The sequence below is a fragment of the Theropithecus gelada genome, chromosome 20 (assembly GCF_003255815.1).
Source record: "Theropithecus gelada isolate Dixy chromosome 20, Tgel_1.0, whole genome shotgun sequence".
In the NCBI taxonomy this organism is placed as follows: Eukaryota; Metazoa; Chordata; class Mammalia; order Primates; family Cercopithecidae; genus Theropithecus; species Theropithecus gelada.
Genome location: NC_037688.1, coordinates 39,486,498 through 39,500,067, shown reverse-complemented (window position 1 = coordinate 39,500,067; position 13,570 = coordinate 39,486,498). Strand labels below are relative to the sequence as shown.

At 46.7% G+C, this 13,570-nt stretch overlaps 1 protein-coding gene across 1 annotated transcript in view; it reads right to left on the bottom strand.

Annotated features, from left to right (window-relative positions):
• PLCG2 (phospholipase C gamma 2) overlaps positions 1-13,570 on the bottom strand; it is a 184,705-nt gene that overhangs the window by 106,415 nt on the left and 64,720 nt on the right. Inside the window, exon 3 of the mRNA XM_025370127.1 lies at positions 480-623. Coding sequence (XP_025225912.1) covers positions 480-623 — 144 coding nt within the window. The remainder of the gene's footprint in view (positions 1-479; positions 624-13,570) is intronic.

The window sequence follows — 13,570 nt, the reverse complement described above, 5'->3', positions numbered from 1 at the left end:
TACATGTGCACACCACCACACCCAGCTAGTTCTTGTATTTTTAGTAGAGACAGGGTTTCACCATGTTGGCCATGCTGGTGTAAAACTCCTGACCTCGAGTGATCTGCCCACCTCGGCCTCCCCAAGTGCTGGGACCACAGGGATGAGCCCAGCCTACATTTTTCATCCAACAGAGCCTGGCCTTCAGTGTTAAGACTATCTAATCATCATTTATTCAGCTCTCGGCATGAGCCAGAGAGACACTTAACATACCCCTCACAATACCCCGATGAGATAGGCATTACTATTCTCCCCATTTCACAGCTGAGCAAACTGCAGCTCAGAGAGGTTAAGTCACTCATCTAAAGACACACAGCTAGAAAGGGGCAGGGCTGGGATTCGAAACCATGACCCCAAATACACATCAGCCAGCAGGCAGGGGTGAGCCAGGAAGAGACTAAGGCACAGGGAAGGAGAAAGGCACAGAAACATGCATCTACCTGCCAAGCTGAGTGTGCTGAGGACGAACTGAGTGCCATACAGGATGGTGAAGCAGCAATCTTCTTTCTGGCGAACCGCTTTTGCACGTTCGAAATCTTTGGAGTTCTTCCCTGGGCGGATTTCTTTTATTTCCATGATATCCACTACAATGAAATTAACATGAGCCAATTAGAAGCTGGAGTTCACTCCACCTGAGGACACAGTCACACACCTGCAGCCCAGGCACAGCCTGGCTCCTTCCTTCCCCAACAGGATCCCGCAAAGCTATCTGTGCATCCAGATTCAGTGCCCCCTCCTTCTGGAAATGAACAAAGGGCCAAGAGCCTACCTGGGCATTTGCTGCCACCCCACAAACCCCTGGAGTATGAAGAGTTTGGGGTTTCCGCTCACCCTGTTTCTCAGACAGACACGTTTTAAACTAGGACAATTAATTTTTGTAATGCAACTCAGATTTGAGAAAACAGGCACAGACTATTCTACCAAAACAAACAATGGACCAAACTGATGTTCACTAGAGATCACTCTAGGCAGCCTAAAAGTTCCAACCGTCCGGTTGACCTTGACCTTGACCATCTTTTCCCTTGAGTCCCAAAAGCTACAAATGCTCTGTGGCTCAACTGAAAGGGGAAAAGAAAATGAAGGCACTGAATAACTGTTTCAAATTAAAAATAATAATAAGAGGCCAACCTCAGCATTGGGGATGGTCACAGTGGTTCTGGATATCACAGGGCCTACGGGAAGAGTGGTAAACTATTACTCTGGTGACAGTCTAGAGTAACGGAGTGTTACTAATGGGCCACAGCCTCCGGTATTTATGCCTTATATAGCCAGCCGCCCTTCAATCCAGGTTGTCTCTGTGACCTGTTTTAACCAATAAAATGTAGTATAAATCAGGGACCCCAACCCCCACGCCATGGAATGGTACCGCAAAGTGAGCACTGAGCTCCACCTCCTGTCAGATCAGCAGCGGCATCAGATTCTCATAGCAGCGCAAACCCTATGGTGAACTGCATTAGGTTCTCATAGGAGCACAAACCCTATGGTGAACTGCATTAGATTCTCACAGGGGCACAAACCCTATGGTGAACTGCATTAGGTTCTCACAGGGGCACAAACCCTATGGTGAACTGCACATGCGAGGGATCCAGGTTGTATGGTCCTTATTGGAATCTAATGCCTGATAATCTGAAGCAGAACAGTTTTATCCTGAAGCAATCCCCTCAATGCCCCCACCATCTATGGAAAAACTGTCTTCTAGGAAACTGGTCACTGGTACCGAAAAGGTTGGGAGCACTGGCACGCTGGCATAAATGATGCTGTGCCAGTTCAGGGCCTAACCCTTTTTTTTTTTTTTTTTTTTTTCCTGAGATGGGGTCTCACTCTGTCACCCAGGCTGCAGTGCAGTGGTGTGATCTCAGCTCACTGCAACCTCTGCTTCCTGGGTTCAAGCAATTCTCCTGCCTCAGCCTCCGGAGTAGCTGGGACTACAAGCATGCACCACCATGCCGGGCTTAATTTTTGTATTTTTAGTAGAGATGGGGTTTCATCATACTGGCCAGGCTGGTCTTGAATTTCTAACCTCAAGTGATCTGCCCGCCTCAGCCTCCCAAAGTGCTAGGATTACAGGCGTAAGCCAGAGGGCCCAGCCTGAAGCCTAATCCTTAAGAAGGCCTGGTACCTTCCATTTTGAGCGCTGGGGAAAGCCAGCCTCTGTGTAAGAAATCAGACTACCTGGAGACCACCATGCAGTAAGAAGCCCAAGTCAGCCCTATGGAGAGGCCATGGAAGCAGAACCAATGCCCTCAGCCAACAGCCCAGCTGAGCCCCCAGCCAACAGCCACAGAGCACTGCACCATCTTAGAAGTGGATCCTCTGGGCCGGATGCGGTGGCTCACGCCTGTAATCCCAGCACTTTGGGAGGCCAAGACGGGCGGATCATGAGGTCAGGAGATCTAGACCATCCTGGCTAACAAGGTGAAACCCCATCTCTAGTAAAAATACGAACAAAAAAAAAAAATTAGCCGGGCGTAGTGACGGGCACCTGTAGTCCCAGCTACTCAGGAGCCTGAGGCAGGAGAATGGCGTGAACCTAGGAAGCAGAGCTCGCAGTGAGCTGAGATCGCACCACTGCACTCCAGCCTGGGCGACTAAGCGAGATTCCGTCTCAAAAAAAAAAGTGGATCCTCTGGTCCCAATGAGCTGCCCCAGCTGACAACATGTGGAACAGAGACAAGCTCTCCCAGTCCCCACCCATGCCCAGATTGTAGAAATATGTGCAATAAATAAAATGATTGTTGTCTTAAGCCACTAAACACTAGGATAGTTGGTTGTATAGCAATAGATAACAGAAACAAATAAGAAATTCTTCCTCTCTGCAACCTCTGCTGCCATGAGACTCCACCTACTCCTGGTCAAAACCTACTGGGCCAGGATGGCAACGTGACTGACTCAAAGGTGACTCCCCCTTCTCCCTACAAGATGACCAGTGAACTCTGGACTGGCACAGAGACACGAGCTCAACAAGCTCAACCAGTCCCTTCTTTCCCCTTCTTCTGAAAAACAACAACAACAAAAATCTTTTCATGGGATGAACCCATTCCTTGTGCTTTATTTAGAACTGATTCACTCCTCACCACCTTCAACCATAAGCTGAAGGGGACAGCAGGGGCCTGGGAATGACCCAAGTGCCCTGGCTCAGTGACTGGTTCAGGGACAGACACATGGCCCAGCTGCACCATCAGCATCCTCCTGGGATTCATGTGGCCAGAACTACCGGTAAAACCTCCCCTCCACTGCTGCTCCCAGGCTGGTAAAACATGAGCCTGGGAGTGGCAGGGATCACCTTGTCTACCATGGAACAAAGTATTATCAAACCCTGGTGTACCTTTGAACTCCAGCACTCCTGGAGATGAGAGTGAGAAAGGAGATCTCAGCTTTGCAGCAAGAAGAGGTGGCTCTGGCCTGGAATTAAGGAATTAAGGAAGAGGACAGAACGAAGTCCACAGAGGTGAGCAAAGGCATCTTAGAGTCACAGTGAAACAGCAGGAAAGATTGGTGGCCATTCACAGGCAACAATGGGAGCTGGGGGAGGAGAGCAGACAATTAAGTTAGAGGAGAGGGGATGGGATGCACTCAAAGCTTTCTGAGTTCTTACCATGGGTCTAGCTCAGTTAGAAACAGCTCAATGGGCAAGAGCCATGTGAACACAAGCCGGGCACGGTGGCCCACGCCTGTAATCCCAGCACTTCGGGCAGGTCACTTGAGGTCAGGAATTCGACACCAGCCTGGCCAACATGGTGAAACCCTGTCTCTACTAAGAATACAAAAATTAGCTGGGCTTGGTGGCACATGCCAGTTGTCCCAGCTACTTGGGAGGATGAGGCAGAAGAATCTCTTGAACTCAGAAGACGGAGGTTGCAGTGAGCCGAAATCACCCCACTGCACTCCAGCCTGGGTGACAGGGTGAGACTTCGTCTCAACAACAACAACAAGGCCATGTGAAAAGACTAAAACAACAGCATGTCATCTGCATTCTGTGCATGTATGGTGGTAGATATACCCACCTACACGTGACAAGATTTCACAGAACTACACATCAAAACAAATGCAAAATAACAAGAAAACTGAGTGTACGTAAAAAATGGTGAAAGCCAATTAAGATCTGCAGTTTCATTAATAGCACTGTACCAGCATCCACATCCAGGTTTTGATAACTATGCTTATGAAAGATGTTATCACTGGAGCAGCTAAATGAAAGGTTCACAGAAACTGTACTATTTTTGCCACGTCCTCATGAGTCTACAATTATTTCAAAATAAAAAGTTGCTAAAATCACTTCTCAATTATGGGTGGCCCTATTATTAGGGGGGTGGTATCTCTAAACCTTGTTGGGTAGAGTATTTGGGATGAAGGTGAGAGAGAGTAGAGATAGGACTCATCCCCCGTCACACCCCACTGAGAACCTCTACTACAAGCTGGCTGGGGGACCATAACTAGTGGGGACCCCATCCAAACCTTGCACTATAAATCTTGTTCAATGGGCCATGCCCACTGATTGCAGACATTGAGGAAACTAAAATAAGCAGCTCCCATCTTAAATATTACTCAAGGGAGTTAACCCTATTGCCCGCATGTGCATGAGACCTGAAGAATGACCAGTCCTCCACTTTAGCTGCATTCTAATACTAAAAATCATGCCCAAGGTTGGGGATTTAACACATTAATGAGATATGCAAACATGAAGAGGCTCTCTATCCTGTTATACTGTGCAGGTGTCAGATGTTCCCCAACTCTATGTGCTTCAATATCACTCCCTGCCCATTTGAGCCCCTTTAAAATTACTCTCCTGACTGTCTTCGGGGAGCCAGGCAGAGAATTATCTCTCTCGTGCTGCTTCTCTTATGCCTGGGCATAAGCTCCAATAAAGTCTTGTCTGGGAAAACTCTTTTGGCCTCATGTCAATTTCTATCACACTGAGAGCCCAAGAACACATGGTCAGTAAAAGATGGACATGTCGCCACTCTTCACCCAAACCAGAAATCGGAGTCTTCCTTATCTCTTCTCTTTATCTTCACTCCTCAAAAACAAACAAACAAAAAGATCCTTTTCATGCATTGAAATTTATTTTTTTTTATTTGTTTCATTTATTTAGGGGAAGCTTGAGTACTTAAAGTATAGACTTCACGGTGTTGCACCCCAAAATACTTAATGTATCTCAGAAAAATGAGCACGTTTTCTTATAGAATCATAAAACCTTTATTGCATCTAACAAAACTGATGATAATTACTTAACATAACCTAACACCTCATCTGTATTGAAATTTCCCCAGTTTTCTCCAAATCTTTTTACAGTAGACTTAAATACAAATAAAATGCATACATCTTATCTGGTTATGTCATTACATCTTCAATCCTAAGGAGTCTCCTTGTTTACTTTTGTTTTCTCTTGTGCCTTTGACTTTTTAAAGAAACTAGGCACTGGAATTCATTTTTAGAGGAAATCAACATGGCTGATTTAACTGCTTTAGCAATTATCTAAAAACATGAAAGGTATTAAGGTTTGTTTTCCAAAAGTTATTCACCCACCCAGTTGACTGCCAGTGAAAGTGTAGTGACTTTAAGCAAACATTCTTTTCTCTGTCTGTCTAGACTAACAATTCTCTTTCCAGATAAAATGTCTTCAAGAGGGAATTTATTTTTCTTTTCTTTTCTTTTTTTTTTTTTTTTTTTTTTTGAGACAGTTTCCGCACTTGTTGCCCAGGCTAAAGTGCAGTGGCACAATCTCGGCTCACTGCAACCTCCACCTCCTGGGTTTAAGTGATTCTCCTGCCTCAGCCTCCCAAGTAGCTGGGATTACAGGCGCCTGCCACCACACCTGGATTGTGTGTGTGTGTGTGTGTGTGTGTGTGTGTGTGTGTATTTTTAGTAGAGACAGGGTTTAACCATATAGGTCAGGCTTGTCTCGAACTCCTGACCTCAGGTGATCCACCTGCCTCGGCCTCCCAAAGTACAGAGATTATACACGTGAGCCACCACGCCCAGCCAAGAGAGAATCTTTGCACTGGCCTATGGTGAGCATCTGTTCTTACAGCAAAATTATACATAACTAAAGAAAAACTTTTGGCCGGGCGCCGTGGCTCACGCCTGTAATCCCAGTACTTTGGGAGGCCGAGGAGGGTAGATCACGAGGTCAGGAGATAGAGACCATCCTGGCGAACACGGTGAAACCCTGTCTCTACTAAAAATACAAAAAGATTAGCCAAGCGTAGTGGCAAGCGCCTGTAGTCCCAGCTACTCAGGAGGCTGAGGCAGGAGAATGGCGTGAACCTGGGAGGCGGAGCTTGCGGTGAGCTGAGATCCGGCCACTGCACTCCAGCCTGGGCGACAGAGTGAGAATCCGTCTCAAAAAAAAAAAAAAAGAAAAGAAAAGAAAAACTTTTTTAGACAATGTAACATTGTCTTCCAGCAATAGCCACATTTTAACAATTCTACTTTTGAAATTGCTCTGGAATCAGTCAACGTCTATCCATTTCCATGGTCAACACCACAATCCAAGCCACCATTATCTCTTGTCTATGGAGGCTACTTCCTGACTTATCTTCTCATAGCAGTACATTATCCCCACAGTCATCGTATGAAATACAAACAGGCTCATGCAACTCCTTGGGATCAAGCCTTCCCGTGGCGTCCCACTGCTGTTAGGACTAAGAACCAAAGCCCTGTGATGACACCTCCAACCCCACATGGCCTAACCATCTGCCTCCCGGCCCTTGCTCCCCATGCACCCCACAGGCCCCTCCGAGCATCTCTCATAGGTCACACTCATTCCTACCACAGGACGTTGGCATCACTGAAAATGTTCTTAGTCTGGTTAGCGCCAAGCTCTCCCTTCCACTCTCAGCTCAATCAAATCAAACACAGAAAACCTCCCAATGCCTGCTATGAGCTATACCAAGCACCTCTCTTCCACAGCATTGAACAGAAGCAAATATTTATTAGAGGGAATCTGCAGATCCACAGCCCTCCTTTCCTAGACTGTAAGCTCCACATATGCAGGAATTGTGCACCCTTCCTCACCACTGCGCTCCACCCATCAGACTGGCTGGTACATAGCAGGGCCCAATAACTAGCTCTTGGAAAGAGGAGAGGGACAGAGAGAGATGGGGACATCAAGAGGGATCAAACTACTGGTGATTGGGCAGAGCAGGGGACAGAGAGGAAGAAGGACAGAGGAGGAGATGAGGGAGACTGAGAGGGATAGAGAGACCAGGTACAGAAAACGACAGGCTACCCAGACAAGGAGGGAGAGAAATGTAAACGCACATGTACAAAAGCAGAGAGACAGGGCATGGTAAGAAAGAAAGAATCAAATGCTAACAGCCATTCTAATGATACAAGCAGCCCTGCACATCCGCACACCCCCTTCCACTTCAGCCCAAACAAGCACCCTTTGGAAGGCAGCCCTGTCCCAGGAAAGAGCTGCAGGCATCTGCCTTCATCAACCAGGACTTTATCATCCTGAACACCCCTCTCTTGCTTCTTCCCAAGACAAGCACTGGCTTATTCATCATACTTCTGAAAAGATTATCCTTTCTCCATTGAGTAGCCTTTGCCCCTCTGTCAAAGATCAGTTGATGATATTTGTCTGGGTCTATTTCTGGGCTCTCTATCCTGTTCTACTGATCTGTCTATTCTTCTGCCAACATCACCGGTACTGATTACTGGAACGTTAGAGTAAGTCTTGAAGTCAGTCCTCTGATTCTGTTCTACAATACTGTGTTTGCTACTCTATGTCTTCCACCTTTCCATATAAACTTTGGAATCACTTTGTCAACACCCGCAGATTAATTTGCTGGGATTTTGTAATATTGTGACTCTTAATAAGACATACAGTCACCCCTCAGTGACTGTTGGGGATTGGTTCCAGGACCTTCCACAGATACCAAAATCCAAATAGATGCTCAAGCCTCTGATATAAAATGGCAGAGTGTTTGCATATAGCCTATGCACATCCCCCCATAAACCTCAAATCCCTAGGTTACTTTTAATACCTAATATAATATAAATGCTATGTAAATAATTATACTGTATTGCTTAGGGAATAATGACAACAAAACAGTTTGTCCATGTTCAATAAGATGCAATTTTTTCAAATATTTTCCATCGACCATAGCTTAAGTCCACAGACGCAGAATCCACAAATACGGAGGACTGACTGTATGCATTTGGTCTCCAACCCCATTTCCTGGCACACGACTCCTAACACCCTTGGAATCTCCAGTGACAACTATCTTTTTGTATGGCTGTGGGCTCCTAGACACCTCAGGATGAAGGTTGGCTGCCAGGGGAACCAACCATGTGATTAGAGGGTTGGAAATTTCAGCCCTACCCCCAACATCTAGGAAGGAGAGAGGGGCTAAAGGTTGAGTTGGTTACCAATGGCCAATGATTTAATCAATCATGCCTTTGTAATAAAGCTCTCATAAAAACCCAAGATGACAGGGTTTAGAGAGCTTCTTGGTTGCTAAACACATGGAAGTTTCTGGTGGATGGCACGCCCAGAGAGAACATGGGAACCCTATGCCCCCTCCCACATACCCTGCCCTATGCATCTCTTCTATCAGGCTGATCATCTTTTGTAATATCATTTTAATAAATTGGTATACATGTTTCCCTTAGTTCTGTGAGTCACTCTAGCAAATAAATCAAACCCAAGGAGTACGTTATTGGAACCCCAATTTATAGCCAGTCAGTCAAAAGCATAGGCCACAACTTGGGCTTGTGACTGGCATCTGAAGTGGGAGACAGTCTTGAGGGACTGAGCTCTCAACCTGTGGAATCTGATTCTAGCTCCAGGTAGACAGTATCAGAATTGAATTGAACTAGAGGACACCAAACTGGTGTCTAACAGAGAACTGTTTGCTTGACGTGTGGGGGAAAAACCATACATATCTCGTGTCAAAAAGTGTTGAGTACAGAGAAAAGAGGGAAGAGAGAGAGAGAAAAAACATACCTTGGTTTTTCCTTTCTCTGAGGTGAAGTGTTTTGTGCTGTATTGAATGTGAATGGAAAAAAACTTTTCTTGTATCTCTATTAGATTTTGGTTGGGATTGTGTTGAATCTATAGATCAAGCCAGGAAGAACTGATATCCTGAAAATAATGAGTCTTCCTGTTCATGAACATGGACTATCGACTCATGATCCTTATAAGCATCAGCCATAAGCCAGACGTTCTGCTGGATGTACTTGATCCTGGCCCTCAAAGGTCTTGAAGATACAGTAGCCTCATCCTTGAGGATAAAAGTAAATGCTATATAGCAAAACTCTTACAGAACACCTACTCTGTGTTAGGCAGAGAGCTAATGTTTTGCATGTTATCACAGGTTGGTTCCCTGGAAGTTGAGCCTGAATCAGGGATTCTTGCGTGAGTGAGGTGGGGGAGGAGGAAGATAAAGCTAAAAAAGGCTGTGGTCCCACTTAGGGATGGGCTTCACCCTGATTGTACAGGGAGTGGCAGGGGGCTGTCTGGAGCATGAATCACATCAGAGAAGTGGGTCCTCCTGAAAGAAGGGAGACCAGTCCTTCTTGTCCTCCCTGCCAGTCAGTCATTGGCTTGGCTTACAGCCACTACAACGTTCTAGGTGATGCAGCTTTCTTCTAGTGAGAGCGGTGCCCTAAAGAAGGGGCACCTGTGAGACACAACACCCAACACTCCTAGCAGCTGGGAAATGGAGCACAAGCCTGGTAATGGGAGCTGAGTAGGGCACAACAGTATCCTCTGTATTAACTCATCATTCCTCACAAGAACACTATGAGGCAGGTACCATGACTGCACCGATTTTATAAATGAGGAAACTGAGACATGGAGAAGTGAAGTACCTTGGCCAGGGTCACCAAACACAAGTGGAAGAGCCAGCATTTGAACCTTGACTCATAGCCAAGCAAGTGACTCTAAGAACCCACATAAGAATATGCAGCTCTCACCATGGTTTTCTATCTGGCAATCAGCAAAGTCTGAGGGGGTCGGTAGGCATTTTTGCTGACATCCCCCATCCCTTGATCTTACATCAGGCAGGGGCGTCTTGGTGAATGATGATCCCACTACCCACAGAGGTGCAGACCTGCAAGGAGAGGGGTCAGGCCCCCTGCACTCAACCCAGTACATCCAAGCCACCTTTCTGACCCGAGGCTGGGAACAAGACTCTAGTGCGGGGGCTGCAAATTCATGTTCCCAGGAGCTACCCAAGTCATGAGGAGCAGTGTGGCTACTGATGAGGTGGACAGACTCTGGAACCAGCTCACCTGGGCCTGGAGTCCCAGCTCCCCAACTTACAGCACATGGCTTTGGACAGTAACTCCAATTCTCTGTGCCTCTGCTTCTTCATGTGAACAACAGGAATTTACCACACAGTGCTCTTGTGGGGATTAAATGTGTGTCTGTACATATGTGTTTGTCAATTAAAATAGTACCTGGCAAAATAGAGATGTAGGGGAAAAAAACAAAGATGTAGAAACTTCTCTGTACTTGTTAGCAACTGAATCAAGCTGAACACATATAAGGTATAAGAAATAACATGGGACAGGGAACAGTGGCTCATGCCTATAATCCCAGTACTTTGGGAGGTTGAGGCAGGAGGATCATTTGAAACCAGAGAGTTCATCACCAACCTGGGCAACAAAGCAATACCCCATCTCTACAAAAATAATACAAAAAATAAACCCAGTAAGCCAAGTGTGCTGGTGTATACCGGTAGTCTCAGCTACTCAAGAGGTTGAGGCAGGAGGATTGCTTGAGCCCAGGAGTTTGAGGCTGCAATGAGCTGTAATCACAACACTGCACACCAGCCTGACAAGAGAGCAAGACCCTGTCTCAGAAAAAAAAGGAAAGAAAACACGGTGTCTCAATTTATTTCCTTATGTACTGACTGGCAAAAACTCCTTGATGACCTATGTAAATAGGAGACTAGATGTATACGTGTGTGTACACACATACAGGCCCAAGTGTACATGTACATATTATATACATCCATATGTATATATGCATTATGTCCATCACTATGCAAATTCTCACTATCTGAATGTCTACTATAACTTATTAACTCTTTTTTTTTTTTTTTTTATCGGAAATGCACCACCCAGATCACAGACCTGCTGTACAAGGTTCACGAGCAGGTGCCAATGAAAACAGTGAAGGCGTGGGCCAGACACAGTGGTTCACGCCTGTAATCCCACTACTTTGGGAGGCCCAGGCAGGCAGATCATTTGAGGTCAGGAGTTTGAGGCCAGCCTGGCCAACATGGCAAAACTCTGTCTCTACTAAAAATACAAAAATTAGCCAGGCGTGGGGGCATGTGCCTGTAATCCCAGCTACTAGGGAGGCTGAGGCAGGAGAATCACTTGAACCCGTTGGCAGGTGGTGGGGCGGAGGTTGCAGTGAACCAAGATCACACCACTGGCAACAAGAGTGAAACTCCGTCAGAAAGAAGAAAGAAAAGAAACAAAAGAAAAGAAAGGTAAAGAAAAAGAAAGGGAAGGGAAGGGAAGGGAAGGGGAGGGGAGGGGGGGCAGGGGAGGGGTAGGGATGGGTAAGGGAAGGGGAGGGGAGGGACGCGTGTCTGTCTGCAATGGAAGAGAAGCAGTCTGATGCACAATGAATGGCACATCAAACCTGGCATCCTGCCCATTCTATTGAGTTCTTCTTTCATCCTAGCATTTGCTTCTGACAAGCAAACTACCAACCAGGGTCCAATGTAAATGAATCTTTAGTATTTTTAACAGATCATTTCATTGTTTTTTCCATTACAGTACAAGGTAGTTGGGGGATAGAAGAATATCATAATTCAGAACCATTACTGTATAGTATCCTATGTACTTTTTGCAAACATGCTTAGTAAAGAGTTCATCAAAGCACCCAAAAATTGGGCATTTGTTACTGCAGATGCTTTGTATTCATGCCAAAAATATTGATGGGCTGATTTTAGGTACTTAAGGTTGTTAAGTGATACTAAGGAAATTGGCTGGGTGTTTCAATCAGTTGGTAATGCATCAGCACTTGTCTCTGTGTAATATGATGTAATATATCGCAATCCAAAAATGTTCCTCTCCAGTGTGTTTGCAGGAATGTACTGGATTCAGCTAAGAAGGAATGTGCCTATTTGTAGGTGTGCATGTGTGTGTGTAAAGGTGTGAGAAAGAGTACCAAAAGATTTCCACCAACTTGCTGACAAACAGGCACTACTAGTGAGAAGGAGATGGGCAAATGATGGTCAAGGAGGGCTTTATCTGCACTGGTTCAAATTTTTGCCAAGGGCACACAGTGACTAAAACAACACTTTATTCTCAAAGTAGGCTGTGGTCAGCAGACCTCAGGCCATGCACTCTTGCATAGTGGGGCTCAGTGGCTGAGTTTCCTGCTTGAAGAAAGTGAGATAACCCAGCCACAGAAATGAGGCTTCATCTTTGCACAACCCCACCCCCTTCCCAGCATCACCTCGGGTCTTCCCAGGTGCACCCCACCCCCACCGCCCATCCCTCCACCCCCACCCCCTGTAAACCACCTCCCACACACCAAGTCCCCTGGAGTTAGCCTCAAAGGCTGGCACCCCACTCCAGCCATCCTCCCCTTGGACCTCCCTGCCCACCCATCATCTTCTGGCACACCTTTGGGAATTTTTGGACCCTCCAGACATCTCATAGCTTCCTCTCACTCCCCGCTTTACATCACCAACCCCTAGCACAAGTGCTGGCCAGGCCATGACCCTGTTCTTCAAGTTCCCATTTCCTTCCTCCTCCCACTACTTAACAAAAATTTCTCTCTGGAAGCTCAAGACATATTCAAGCAAACAGACAGAAGGCTTGGGCACCTTCCCACACATAACCCACCCTCTTTTCCGACTTTCAGTCATTCAGTCAACCAGGCAGTCACAGAACCCCACTCTGAGCGCTAGGGATGCCACGCTGCAGAGACAGACACAGTCCTGCCCTCAGACAGCTCCAAGTCTGGGAGGGAGGACAGGCCCTGTCCAGACTGGCATGAGATACGTGCAAATCCACATCTCCATCCATATCAGGAGTGCAACAGAGTCCACACTGGGGCTTCTCCCCAGCAAGGGGAAGAAAGGCTTCTCTGAGTACATGCATCCTGGCTGAGTTCTCCAGACTGCAGCTCACCTGGGAAGAAGAGAAAGCCTCCCTTTGTAGGGAGTTCTGGAGTTCAAAGACCTTGGTTCAAATCCTGGCTGTGCGCCCCAGGGGTGCACAGGAACCTGGGCACGTCGTGTCCTTTCTCTTTGCTCTTTCCTACTCTGTACAAGCAGTGATGCCTATCACTGAGTTGTCGTGCAAACCAAGTGAAATAACATGAAATAGCGGCCGGGCGCGGTGGCTCAAGCCTGTAATCCCAGCACTTTGGGAGGCCGAGACGGGCGGATCACGAGGTCAGGAGATCGAGACCATCCTGGTTAATACGGTGAAACCCCGTCTCTACTAAAAAGTACAAAAAACTAGCCGGGCGAGGTGGCGGGCGCCTGTAGTCCCAGCTACTTGGGAGGCTGAGGCAGGAGAATGGCGTGAACCTGGGAGGCGGAGCTTG